Raw genomic sequence first — 11,655 nt, forward strand, 5'->3', positions numbered from 1 at the left:
GTGCCGGCGAGCATTAAACACCTCTCCCGCTGGCTCATCGCATCCCCCGCTATATAAACGTGCTCAGGCACCAGACAAGAAGCACACCTCACCTTTGGTCTCTCCATCTCCTCCTTGCACAACAACCAATGGCCTCCGTCAAACAGAAGAAGGAGTTCTTCGGCATTGCAGTTGCTTGGGTTGCCCGGCGAGCCAGCCTAATGCAGGTTGGCTTGCCTCCAAACCCTCCAGATTCGGCACCGCCACTATTGCCATCGCCACCCCCTCCTCGCCCGTCCAGGCTGGACAACGCCGTCTCCCGGCAAACGCATCGCGGTTGATGTCAAAAACGCGTCAGGCAAGTGGGGGAAAGAAGTCATGCCGGTGGAGGACAACACGTCCGCGACCACCGCGTACGACGAGGAAAAGTAGATCATGGGAGGCCACCACCGGTTGGGTCCCAGGAAGGCCACCGCCACCGCTCGCCAGGTTATACATCTGGTGTCTTGCCCGGTGAGCGGGGACGTAGACCACGGTGACTGTCTTCCCCCGCCCCAAAACCAATTCTGATACGTGCTTCATGAAAGAGAAGGGAGGCTATTCTTTCCCTCTCGCTGAAGCATAACCCTCCTGGTACCTGGCGGTCAGATGAGCGTGTTGCCAGACATGGGGAAGACATGTCGTGGGAGCGGGGTCAATCATGGTCGGGCTTAGACTAGTTTTACGGAGCGCGATATACTTTAGTTAAAATATGCCCAAATGTTTTCGTCCAGTTTGTATGAAAATCATCCGGTTTGCATATAATTCGCCCAGTTTGTTTAAAAGAATGTTTGAAATGTATGCGGGTAGTGTTGGATGACCGGCTCTCGTATCCGTGGACTGATCTTCCCTTTTTCATGGACGGGTGCAGAAGGAAGTTTGCGGGTGAGCATTGGAGATGCCCTTAGCCTTTTTTTTTTCTAGGGTAGGCCGCTAGCCCTTTGGGTATTGCGTGCAGGCGTGGGTGGCCGCGCTCCTAGGAGATCTTGGACCTTGCAGTTGGGCTTCCAGGCTTGGGCCATACCGGTGCGACTCGCGGAAGAGGCCCGTGTTGCCCCTACCTCCCTCTCCGAACCCCGAGCTCCCACACGAACTCCACCGATTCCGCCGGCGGGACTCCTGTCCGGGAAACGCCGATCTAGAATGGCGGCCAACTTCTGGACGTCGTCGCACAGGTAAATACGCCGGCGCCCGCACCCTCTCTCGCCCTGTTTAGTATCGCACCAAGTTGCTCCGTGAATTTTGAGCTGCTAATCCGGTGCGCGATGACTCCGTCCGAGCAGCAAGCAGCTGCTGGACCCGGAGGAGGTGGACGTGGTGCCGGCGCAAGACCGGGAGCGGGGCGTCACGCCTGTGGAGTTCCGCCTCGTCAAGATCCACATGTCCTTCCGTGAGCTCCTCCTCCGCCGTCATCCCCATCCTGTTTTCTTTTGCTCTCTCTAGTATCTCGGCCGTCCAGATTAGCAGTGGTCTGTTTAGTTTATAGCAAGCCTTAAAATGTGCACATTTTGGTGTAATTACGGTTGGGTTGGGGTGCTGTGTCGCGGAGCATAGGACGATTGAGTGCCCCTACGACGAATTATAGAATTGGCGATAAGCCCGCCGGGTCATAGATGGGGATTTTATAGCGTTCATTGTGGCGTATGTGCCTTTGTAGCATAAAATTCGCCATGACACAACATGGTGAACGTTTTCCTATCATTTCTGCTGAAACAGATATCCCACGGTCTGTTTTTACCGAATGGAGAATATCTTACAGCCTTCTTATTCCGCTTGAGCAATTTCCGCTGACGCAAGTTGTGCATTTCTTAATTTTCATTAACTAGCACAATCCTAGCTATAAATTATAAGTATTAATCTAGCATATGTGTGAAAATGTGAAAAAGAAGTAGCGATTTAGCGTAGGTATTAAATTTGACCACAGGCACTTAATTCACTCCATTCCAATTGTAGCAGTCACGGAGTAAATACCGTCGTGATGATGGCAGGGAGTCACGGCTTGCTTTGGTGAGAGAATATGATAAAAATGGGGATGAACCCATTCTTTCATTGCAACCCACACATATAGATGAGCTAGGCTAGCCCCTAAGAACATAATGTAGTCGAACTAATAAGAATTTATAACAGCATTATCTAGTCTATGCGAATTTACATAAAGCAACTAAAGAACTAATCAACCACCTTGTTGCCTGCTGGAATCAGGATGGGCACAGGACAATATCTTACTAGAATTTATGGGCATTCTGCATTTGTTTTTTCCTCACAGAGTGCATCTGATTATTTCAGATATATGGCGGTTGGCCCAGCAGGTCAAAGTTAGACAAAGGTTAGAGACATTGTTTCCTTTTCTTTAACTGTACCTTTGTTTATAGTTGTCTATGATATCTGTAGACTTCAATGATCAAACAAACTACCTGTTTTTTGCTTTAGACCATAGCTAGCAAGATTTTCTTCTACAGTAGTATGTACAGTTACATTCTTGAAGTGGCTACATTTGTATCTATTTTTTTTAACATATTGGCATATATATTGCTGGTTTACTTCTTGAAGTTCTTATTTCTAACTTCTCTGTGGAGTTTGGTTAAACTTCAAGACCTATCTGGAATTATTAACTCACGATGCTGACGATCTTAAATCATTGTTATCTCAGAGTCATAGCTACTGCAATCACGTACTTCAGGCGTGTCTACACAAGGTATGCTTGTCTATTCGATAATAATGCATCAGAGAGAAAGAGTGCCCCTCTGGTTTCTAATTTTGCTGTCTGAATTTTACTATTTCTTACTAGCCAGAGAATGAAAACATGGTATTACTTTTTTTTTAGTTTGTATAAGTAAGATGTTGTGCTACTAAGAAATTAGCAAGTATATTCTTATTATCTAAGATGGTCAACTTACAGTGCAGTAAGAACAGTGTACTTCCTTAAAAAAGAGTAAGAACAGCATACTGTGATTGTACGTGTTCAGGCGTTTCTCAAAAATTTCCGTGAGAACTTATGTGCTTCATTCAGAACTCTATAATTCACCTAGCTTCATTCAGAACTTGTCTGATTGTAGATGTGAGGTTCTTATAAACTTGCTTCCGTCTGAATTGGTATGATGGCTTCAACCAGAAATCTTTAAAATTTAATTTACAAATAGTATACTTAAAGCATCAAACTCATGTTTCTATACTTTCTGTCACCAAATTTGGACGTGAAGGTTCATATTTATTGCCTGTTTCTACATAATTCCTTGAACATTTAATTCCTTTATAGTGGAACTTAATCATTCAGAACCGTGTGTTTCCGTTATAAAATAATAATTCAGAACTGTGTCTGAATCTATTTACAGAAAGAGCATGACAGAGTATGATCCTCGTTTGGTAGCACCAGCTTGTTTGTATTTGGCATCAAAGGTAGAGGAAAGCACAGTGCAAGCAAGGCTTCTTGTATTTTACATCAAGAAGATGTGTGGTGAGTCTCCTGATCATTAGGTAGACCCATGCTTACCTGGAAGGCTGGAAGAGCTGCACAGCCTACCAACCATTTATTCTCCTTCCTCTAAATTGTAGGTTCTGATGACAAGTACCGATTTGAAATCAAAGATATCCTTGAAATGGAAATGAAGCTCCTAGAAGCACTCGACTATTATTTGGTTGTTTACCATCCATACCGTCCTCTTCTACAGTATGGCTTTGTTTCCCCTATCATCTCAATAGCAATGACATTTCCACTAGAATTGAAGCTTTTCTGCAATGGCACTGAGAGATGTTCTTTTTTACAGGTTATTGCAGGATGCTGGCATAACAGATCTGACACAATTTGCCTGGTAAGCATATCTTCTTGAATAAGAATGCGGTATCATATTGAGGGCCACGTGCTGCTAATCTGCCATGGAACTTCTCGTCCTTTATAATTTTAGTCACACCGTGTACTGTTTTTCTTTTTGTGGATGGAAGCTGAATTCTGTCTTATATGTAAGAAAAGTTATTTGATATACTTTAGTGATAGTGGTTGTTAAAATTAGCCTTCTCTTTTTTGAACATTTTATTACGAGTGATTTTAGTCGGAGCAAATGACTGCCCTTTTAGTGCCCCCTTTTAGAATTTTTCTGCACATGTATTTCATTTAAATGAAGAACATTTACTCCCTCCGTACTGATCTAAACGCTCTTATATTTCTTTACGGATTCCATATGATCGTAATGGAACATTCCTGGTAGGAATGCAGGACCGTGGGGATAATACAAATGCCTGTACCGGGTTTTCCTTCTCACTTTGGTAGTACGATGAGAAAAATATCTTTTATGTGGAATAGCAGGGACAACAAATATAAGTGAACATACTTTTTATTTCTGATTTGTGGAATAGAATTTGTCTGCACATGTAGTTCATTTAAATGAAGAACATTTACTCCCTCCGTAAAGGAACATTTACTCCCTCCGTAAAGTAGTGATCTAAACACTATTATATTTCTTTACGGAGGGAGTACATTCCATATGATCGTAATGGAACATTCCTGGTAGGAATGCAGGGCCGTGGGGATAATACAAATGCCTGTACCGGGTTTTCCTTCTCACTTAAGTATAGTAGTAAGATGAGATAAATATCTTTTATGTTGAATAGCAGGGACAACAAATATAAGTGAAAATACTTTTTATTTGTGATTTATGGGTGTGTTGTATGCTCAGTCATACACAAACTATATCTATGTTGATAAGACACTGTTACTTGCAGGGGCCTCGTCAATGATACTTACAAGATGGATCTTATTCTCATATATCCTCCTTATATGATTGCATTGGCCTGCATATACATTGCAAGCGTTCTTAAAGATAAGGACACAACCTCGTGGTTTGAAGAACTCCGTGTTGACATGAACATTGTAAGCATTCCTCTGATATTTTTCCCATTGGTTGGCGATTTCATTATGTCCTCATATTAACCGATCGACACTCGTTTGCAAAACTCAGGTTAAGAATATCTCAATGGAAATCTTGGACTTCTACGACACCTACAAGATTGATCCTCAAAGGGGCCTCCAGGAGGATAAGATCATCCCTGTGATGAACAAGTTGCCATCAAAGGCCTGAAGGCCGATTTGACACCTGACCATTTAACCACCTTACACCGCCTCATCTGGATTGTGTAACCCCGTAGCCCTGAACATCTTCGGAGGCGAGAGATCCAGGGAATGACATCAAATTGTTAGGCGCCGCGATGGCAATCCCAATGTTAGGGGGTTATCTGTAATACTTAAGCATCTGATTTCTGTATCATACAAAACCCAAGTGGAATTGTTTCAACCTGAGCCCTGTTTGTTTACTTGTTCTTAGAGCATCTCCAGCCGTTGGCCCACCGGCAGGTGCTAAAAATCGCCCTTTGGGGACGCACCGGCGCTAAACCGCATGCTGGGGGTGTGATGCCCCTCAGTCGCGGCGCCCACCTATTTTTGAAAATTTAAATTACGACACAAACATGGCGCAAATTCAACCAAACTTCAGCGAGCTCGTTCATATTTAAAAATATTTTACAAAAAAAGCTACTAGGCTACTCCTCGCCGCCCTTGCAGTTCTACAAGTCGAGGAGGCTGTAGAACCGCATGTAGTCGCCGCCACCGCCACCTCCGTGGTGGCCGCCGTCCATGCTGCAACCCTCCCCCGGCTGGGCGGTGGTGGCACCGGGACCCCGCCGGCGCTGATTCTCCATGCCCCGGGCACCTGCATGTCCGGCGGGACCGGGTACTCGGCCTCGAAGAGGAGCCGAGCTTCGTCCTCGTGAGGGTGGCGGCGGCCGAAGCCATTCGCCGCCGCGCCGTCGCCTGGGAAGCGCTCGGCCATGCTAACTGGAGACGGCGAGAGGAGAGGGAAGAAGGGGGAGAAATGGCGTCGGCGGTGGAGACTCTGTGCGTGTCACCGCCGCGCCGGGGGTCGACTTATATAGGCCGAGGCGCCGCGCGTACGCGTGGCGGGTGAGGGGACGCACGTCGTCCAGTATTCACTGCACCGTCCGTGAGGCATCAATGGAGGCTGACCGGCGCAACAGCTTTGGCATTGATTCACCACGAAAAACGAGGCGATGAGGATGATGAAGCGGCGAGTCGCTGGCAAGGAGGGTCCACGGCTTTTTCGCGCCAAAAATAATTCGCCCTGCGCCCCCGAGCGCGCCTGGTTCGGGTTGGGTCCACCGGCGCCAATTTCGGCCCGAGCCGGCGAAAAATGAGCCTTTGGAGGCACGACTGGACTGATTTTTTAACGCCGGCAGCCAAAAAGTCACCTAGGAGGCCTTGTTGGGGGCGCGGCTGGAGATGCTCTTAGAGTTCCTCCATTTATCTGAAACCTACTACCTCCGTCTCGATGAATAAATCATTCACGTAGTTCTAGGTCGACGTTTTAACTATCTAAATATGTATTATATTTGACAAAATATATATATTTAAAAACTACATCCGTGTAGAAATCTAGTGATATACTTTTCATGACATACAACACACATTTAATTTCTCAAATCGATAACCTAGAACTACGCGAATGACTTATTCACCTAGACGGAGGTAGTAGTACTATTTCTGATATGCAATCTGGCATCTCCAGCATTGACCATGTTTGCCCGCCAAGCTCGGCACTCTCACACCGGACCCGAGTGGGCGAGCTGCCCTTACAGCCATGCCGCCTACAGCGATGTGGTAGCCAACGAGCCTATCATTCATCAGGACTGAAACGTAACACACGGGGCACATCAAAAGAACACACAGATACTGAAGATGCTATCCACTGTTTTATCTCAGCTTCAAGCTTAAACTCAGTTACATAGACCAACCATCTAATGATACGTACACCAGTCAACTTAATCAATTGTTCATCTGAGCACCTGCTACAGGTTCCTCAGCAACCATAATCTATGTGATTATACTCTTTAACGATTGATCCGCTGCTGACCTGAAAACAGATTTCACAGGAAGATGTCAGTCCAACGGCACTGTATTTGATGAGTGTGCCCAGGTGAAAAAAACTTGCAGATAGGCAGAAGGGCTCACCTTAACCGTCCGAGTTCGGAAGGTAAATACGATGGAAGTTGTTCTTCCTCAGGGCTTTGCGGCAAGTAGGGCATTTCTTCTGAAACTGGATGGCTTGCTTGATGCACTCGGCGCAGAAGATATGGCCACATTTTGTTGTCGAAGGCTCCACCAGCTTGTTAAGGCACACCGGGCAAGTGAAATTCGGTTCCTTTGGAACCACCACCTTAGCAGGCTCTTGGCTAATTTGCACCGCATTGTTCGACTGCGAGACGGAAACATACAGTTATAGTTGAACAAAAACTGTAAGGCAGGCAGTAAGGCCAACAAGAACTGGGCACAAGGTTCAAACTCATGGAGAAAAATGGAGGGGAACTTCTACCTTATTCCAACATATCCTCTAGCTTATTGCGTAACCATATCAATGCATGGCATCTATGCTACACAAGGTAAGATGGTCCTTGAAATTTAGCGGTTGCCAACTTGTCGGTGCAAAATTAAAATCTTTACGGTTAGCAGCTACCAAGAACAATCTGAAGAGACCTATATGGCATCATCACAAATTACACATATGAGTGTCTTACTATTTATATATGGCTTGTAACAGAACAAGAAAATTATTGTCTACTTAAATCAAAGAACCTTCACACTCGTAGTTCACTAAAAGGGCAGGATATCTCAGAACTCTACAGGAAGGATAAAGACAAGCATATACTAAGCAGCTGCTATGTACATAGAGGACAAAGTAGATAGCAGCTAAGTAGCAACTAAACAGTGTCTTAAAGCTGTGAAACTGTTCCCTTCAAAATTTACAGATTTTACCTGCAGGCTGGACCCTTCTTCCCTTTCCGGGGAGAGACATATCAAAGGCGCAACCCTTTGGCGTTTGTTCCACATGTTATGAGAAGGCATAGCTGCATTATCTACATGAAACATTACTGATTGAGTAAATCATAAAGCAGAATGACAAAGTTGTGATTAATCCAAATTGACTCGGAATCAGATAGCAAATGATGAACATGTTCACATCTTTTACTTAAGCTTTCCAGATTCAGTGTTGATACACGTGCATTATCTTACAACAAACAACTGCAATGTGAAATTCGAAGAAGAAAACGTCAAACAGTGAGTCTAATTCTGAGCAGCTTATGTCTTCCACATTTGAAAAATAGACATCCTCTTGTTACAGGTAAGAACCCAACAGTGTACTGTGCTGCTCACGATTTCAACAGTTCTAGACAAATCTATCAACACAAAACATATTAAACTGATGCAGAATTTATTCCCAAATTCTTTTATGTTAGAAGCTAAACATTTCTATCAAGTGCAGTATATGATAGACTAACCTTCCAGGGCAGCATCTTCATCCAGATAAAGTGGTGTCAAAAATTGACTTCTAGTTCTCCGATTCTCTGCAATGGGAAATTTAAAGAAGAAAACGTCAAACAATGAGTCTAATTCTGAGCAGCTTATATTATAATTACTTCCAGATTTGAAAAATAGATACATGCTATGGGTAAGAACCCAACAATGTACTGTGTTGTTCACGATTTCGACAGTAGTAGACAAATCTATCGACACAAACCGTATTAAACTGCTGAAGAATTATTGCCAAATTCTTTCATGTTGGAAGCCAACCATTTCTATCAAGTGCAATATATGTAGTACGTAATGAACTAACCTTCCATGGCAGCATCTTCATCGAGATAAAATGGTGTCGCACACTGCCTTATAATTCTCCAATTCTCTGAAATGGGGAATTCGAAGAAGAAAACGTCAAATGAGTCTAATTTTCAGCAGCTTATATTATGATTGTTTCAACATGTGAAAAATAGAATGTCCTCATGTTATGGACAAGATCCCAACAATGTACAGTGTTCGTGGTTTCAACAGTTCTAGAAGAATCTATCAACACAACTCACACAAAACTGATGAAGAATTTATACCTGAATTCTTTTATGTTGGAAGCCAAACATTTCTATCAAATGCAATATGTAGTAAGTAATGAACTAACCTTCCAGGACAGCATCTTCATCCAGAGCAAATGGTGTCACAGGTTGCCCTCTAGTTCTCCTGTTCAACCCCTGCAAAATGCAAGGTAGTTTGATAAAACTGATCCATGATTATAGATATATTCCTAGCAGGAAAATCAGAGCAAGAAGTACACTAAACACTAGTAAGTGGTGCATACACAGACTCTGTTTCTTAAACATCACCACGGACCCAATGTCATAACATTTTATTCTTGAAAAGTGAAGTGCATGATGCATCATTAAAAGACGGGGATAAGAAATTTACCGGGGGAGGCACTTGTGAAGGCGATAGGGCCTGCACTTCATCATCGAGAGCTTCCACATCAATAGGCGATGTGCGTGCACCAGGGAAGACCGAGAGCCCATGATGGTTCCCCGCCACCGGCGAGCTTGCATCCAAGTCCACAACAACTTTATCAGCAGATCCATCCAGCGATTGCCTCCTCGCGGCACGCCGTGCGCCGCTGGTATTACTCATGCTATATACCTCTGATGCTTATACTCACCTTACCCTTCTCCAGTTCTGTAATCAACCTGAATTTTAAGAGCATGGTCAATCTCAGTCCACCGTCCAACAATTACTTGTGCACAATCGACAACGATAACGATTTTGCATTACATGAACCCAGTCCAACCATCCTAAAAGTAGCACTATTATATACAAATAGGTAAACGCGCCAAAACTTTTGATCGGAACTTTAGACTATCTTGGCAACGCCATTCTGCAATAGCAACAGTATAATAACAAAACAAAACAAAAGCTTGACCAGAAAAGGAGTAACCGAGTAGACTTTTCTTCCCCTTTCGTGAACAATCGCATTTGGGGAAGTGAATCACAGATAGTCATACTCCTACTACTATTGGGGCATAAATCCTAATCCTAATCCTAATCCGGTTGATAATAACCAGGAATGGACGAAGAAAACGAGAGCAGGATGAGATGCCCCCTAAATCCTAACCCAGAGGGAGAAGATCTGTCCAACCGAGCAGCCCGCGCGGCTACAACTTGGGGCAGAATCGAGCGACGCCGATCTGCGGCGGCCGAATCAAGAACTCCTCGCCCGGTCGCGGTCAGATTCCGATCGAATCGAACACGAGCGCCCGAGAGAAACTGAGAAATACAGATCGAAGGATATACAGAGAGCGAGTCGCGCTTACTCGAGCGTGGCGATCGAGGGACCTGATGAGGGTTTGAGGCAGAGTCGCCCAGGCACGCACGCCACCACCGCCACCAACCGACGAACTGGACTTGAATGTGTCTCCCTCCTCTTCGCCCGGCGTCCGTTTAAAAGGGGGGGAGCGATGAGCGGCGCGGTTCACTCTTTTTTCCTCCCTCGCCGGACCCCACTGGGGGAAGTCGGATCCCTTTCGTGTGGTGGGACCGTGTGTCAGGGGGTGGGGGGTCGTGTCGAGGCGGGGGTGGTCGCTGGGGATTATTTTTGGGGGGGGATCGGCGGCGGTGAGGTCGGCTGGCCCACACGGGTTCGTCCTCCTCGTCGCCGGGGCACGGTGGGCTGGCTGGGTAGGCCGTGGGGCGTGCGCAGATGGTCGGACGAGGAAGGGAGGGGAGGGGAGGATAGCGGTGGGGAGACTTGGCGGTTGACCCAGGGATCGGATCCCACCATCCCACGTCTTATTGCGTGTGCGCAGACGTCTGCAAACGCACGTAAATTGCGCAGTTGGTGCGGAAATTAGTCGATATCAGCCGCGATTTGCTTACACTTTTACGTGTAAAATAAAGCTGATGCTTGAACTTGCCACGAATATTCAGTTTAGCGTCTGAACTTAAAAAATACACTAAACTGATTATACAACTTGGCATGAATGTGCAAATACATTACTAATTTTTTTTAATTTTTTTAAAGAAGGATGACCCCGAGCCTCTGCATCTGGAAGATGCATGCAACCACTTTATTAATTATTCATAAGGTCGTATATAGCTGACATGGCATCGACATGTCGTGGGGCCACTTATAAGACAAAAAGAGGGCTTCCCAAATCCGGTACCGAATAACGTCCACGGGGAGTCCGGACGCGTTCGTGGAGAGTGACCAAGCAATACTTAAATCGACGCGTCAACAGCCGTGTATCTCAAATCTGATACTTTATATTCATATTAAAGCATACGACATGAAACTAAATTACGTAGATCATCAAACAATCATAGAAATGCACATAATCCACATATCGATAACCAAAAGATCACCATAGTTCACATGATTCACATAACCTCGGCATAGGTTCTAAACTAGATTACTAATAACGGAAATAAACACTTAGAGAGGGTGTGCTTCACCACCTCCTCGCCAGCTCTTTGCCCTTCCGGTCACCGCCGCTATTGTAGGTGTCCGGATAGGCAGCAAGAGGTGGGTCGTCGGAGCCATCGTTTTTGGTGTTACCGGTGATATTCGGGGAGGAGGAGGAGTCTTTGTGTTTTTTCGATGGAGCCGGCAGGCGTTCGTCTCCACCGTCGTTTGACTCTAGTGCATGTGGGAGATTGAAGGAAACATGTCCTAGAGACAATAATAAAGTTGTTATTTATATTTCCTTATATCATGATAAATGTTTATTATTCATGCTAGAATTGTATTAACTGGAAACTTGATACAT

The 11,655-nt window shown here is 45.0% G+C and overlaps 2 protein-coding genes across 3 annotated transcripts; one reads left to right on the forward strand and one right to left on the reverse strand.

The window, feature by feature from the left end:
- Positions 1-1,042: 1,042 nt before the first annotated feature.
- Positions 1,043-5,322, forward strand: LOC119326033 (cyclin-C1-1-like). The gene is made up of 9 exons (XM_037599741.1): positions 1,043-1,193; positions 1,302-1,408; positions 2,305-2,344; positions 2,669-2,713; positions 3,351-3,472; positions 3,571-3,685; positions 3,783-3,827; positions 4,735-4,882; positions 4,971-5,322. Exons 1-9 carry the CDS (start codon positions 1,162-1,164, stop codon positions 5,088-5,090), a joined length of 774 nt encoding a protein of 257 aa, XP_037455638.1. The 5' UTR covers positions 1,043-1,161; the 3' UTR covers positions 5,091-5,322.
- Positions 5,323-6,735: 1,413 nt separating this feature from the next.
- Positions 6,736-10,575, reverse strand: LOC119323426 (E3 ubiquitin-protein ligase BRE1A-like). 2 transcript variants are annotated; one of them, XM_037597088.1, is made up of 8 exons: positions 10,204-10,575; positions 9,315-9,579; positions 9,027-9,097; positions 8,694-8,759; positions 8,359-8,424; positions 7,835-7,935; positions 7,034-7,277; positions 6,736-6,935 (listed from the first exon to the last, which is right to left on the reverse strand). In XM_037597088.1, the coding sequence occupies exons 2-7, from the start codon at positions 9,521-9,523 to the stop codon at positions 7,035-7,037; spliced, it is 756 nt and encodes a 251-aa protein (XP_037452985.1). In that variant the 5' UTR covers positions 9,524-9,579; positions 10,204-10,575; the 3' UTR covers positions 6,736-6,935; position 7,034. The 2 variants fall into 2 exon arrangements, with proteins under 2 accessions (XP_037452985.1, XP_037452984.1); XM_037597087.1 differs by having other exon boundaries at positions 9,027-9,096; positions 9,311-9,579; positions 10,204-10,569.
- Between the last annotated feature and the right edge of the window lie 1,080 nt (positions 10,576-11,655).

Source organism: Triticum dicoccoides, chromosome 6B (genome assembly GCF_002162155.2).
Source record: "Triticum dicoccoides isolate Atlit2015 ecotype Zavitan chromosome 6B, WEW_v2.0, whole genome shotgun sequence".
NCBI classification, from domain to species: Eukaryota; Viridiplantae; Streptophyta; class Magnoliopsida; order Poales; family Poaceae; genus Triticum; species Triticum dicoccoides.

Bases quoted from the DNA above. Each gene is read 5' to 3' on its own strand.
- LOC119323426 (XM_037597087.1), bottom strand. From the start codon at position 9,523: ATGAGTAATACCAGCGGCGCACGGCGTGCCGCGAGGAGGCAATCGCTG. The intron at 9,097-9,310 runs GTAAATTTCTTA...TGCATTTTGCAG, and splicing joins CTTCACAAGTGCCTCCCCCG to GGGTTGAACAGGAGAACTAG. The intron at 8,760-9,026 runs GTTAGTTCATTA...TCCCCATTTCAG, and splicing joins TGAAGATGCTGTCCTGGAAG to AGAATTGGAGAATTATAAGG.
- LOC119326033 (XM_037599741.1), top strand. From the start codon at position 1,162: ATGGCGGCCAACTTCTGGACGTCGTCGCACAG. The intron at 2,714-3,350 runs GTATGCTTGTCT...ATCTATTTACAG, and splicing joins TTCAGGCGTGTCTACACAAG to AAAGAGCATGACAGAGTATG. The intron at 3,473-3,570 runs GTGAGTCTCCTG...TCTAAATTGTAG, and splicing joins TTACATCAAGAAGATGTGTG to GTTCTGATGACAAGTACCGA.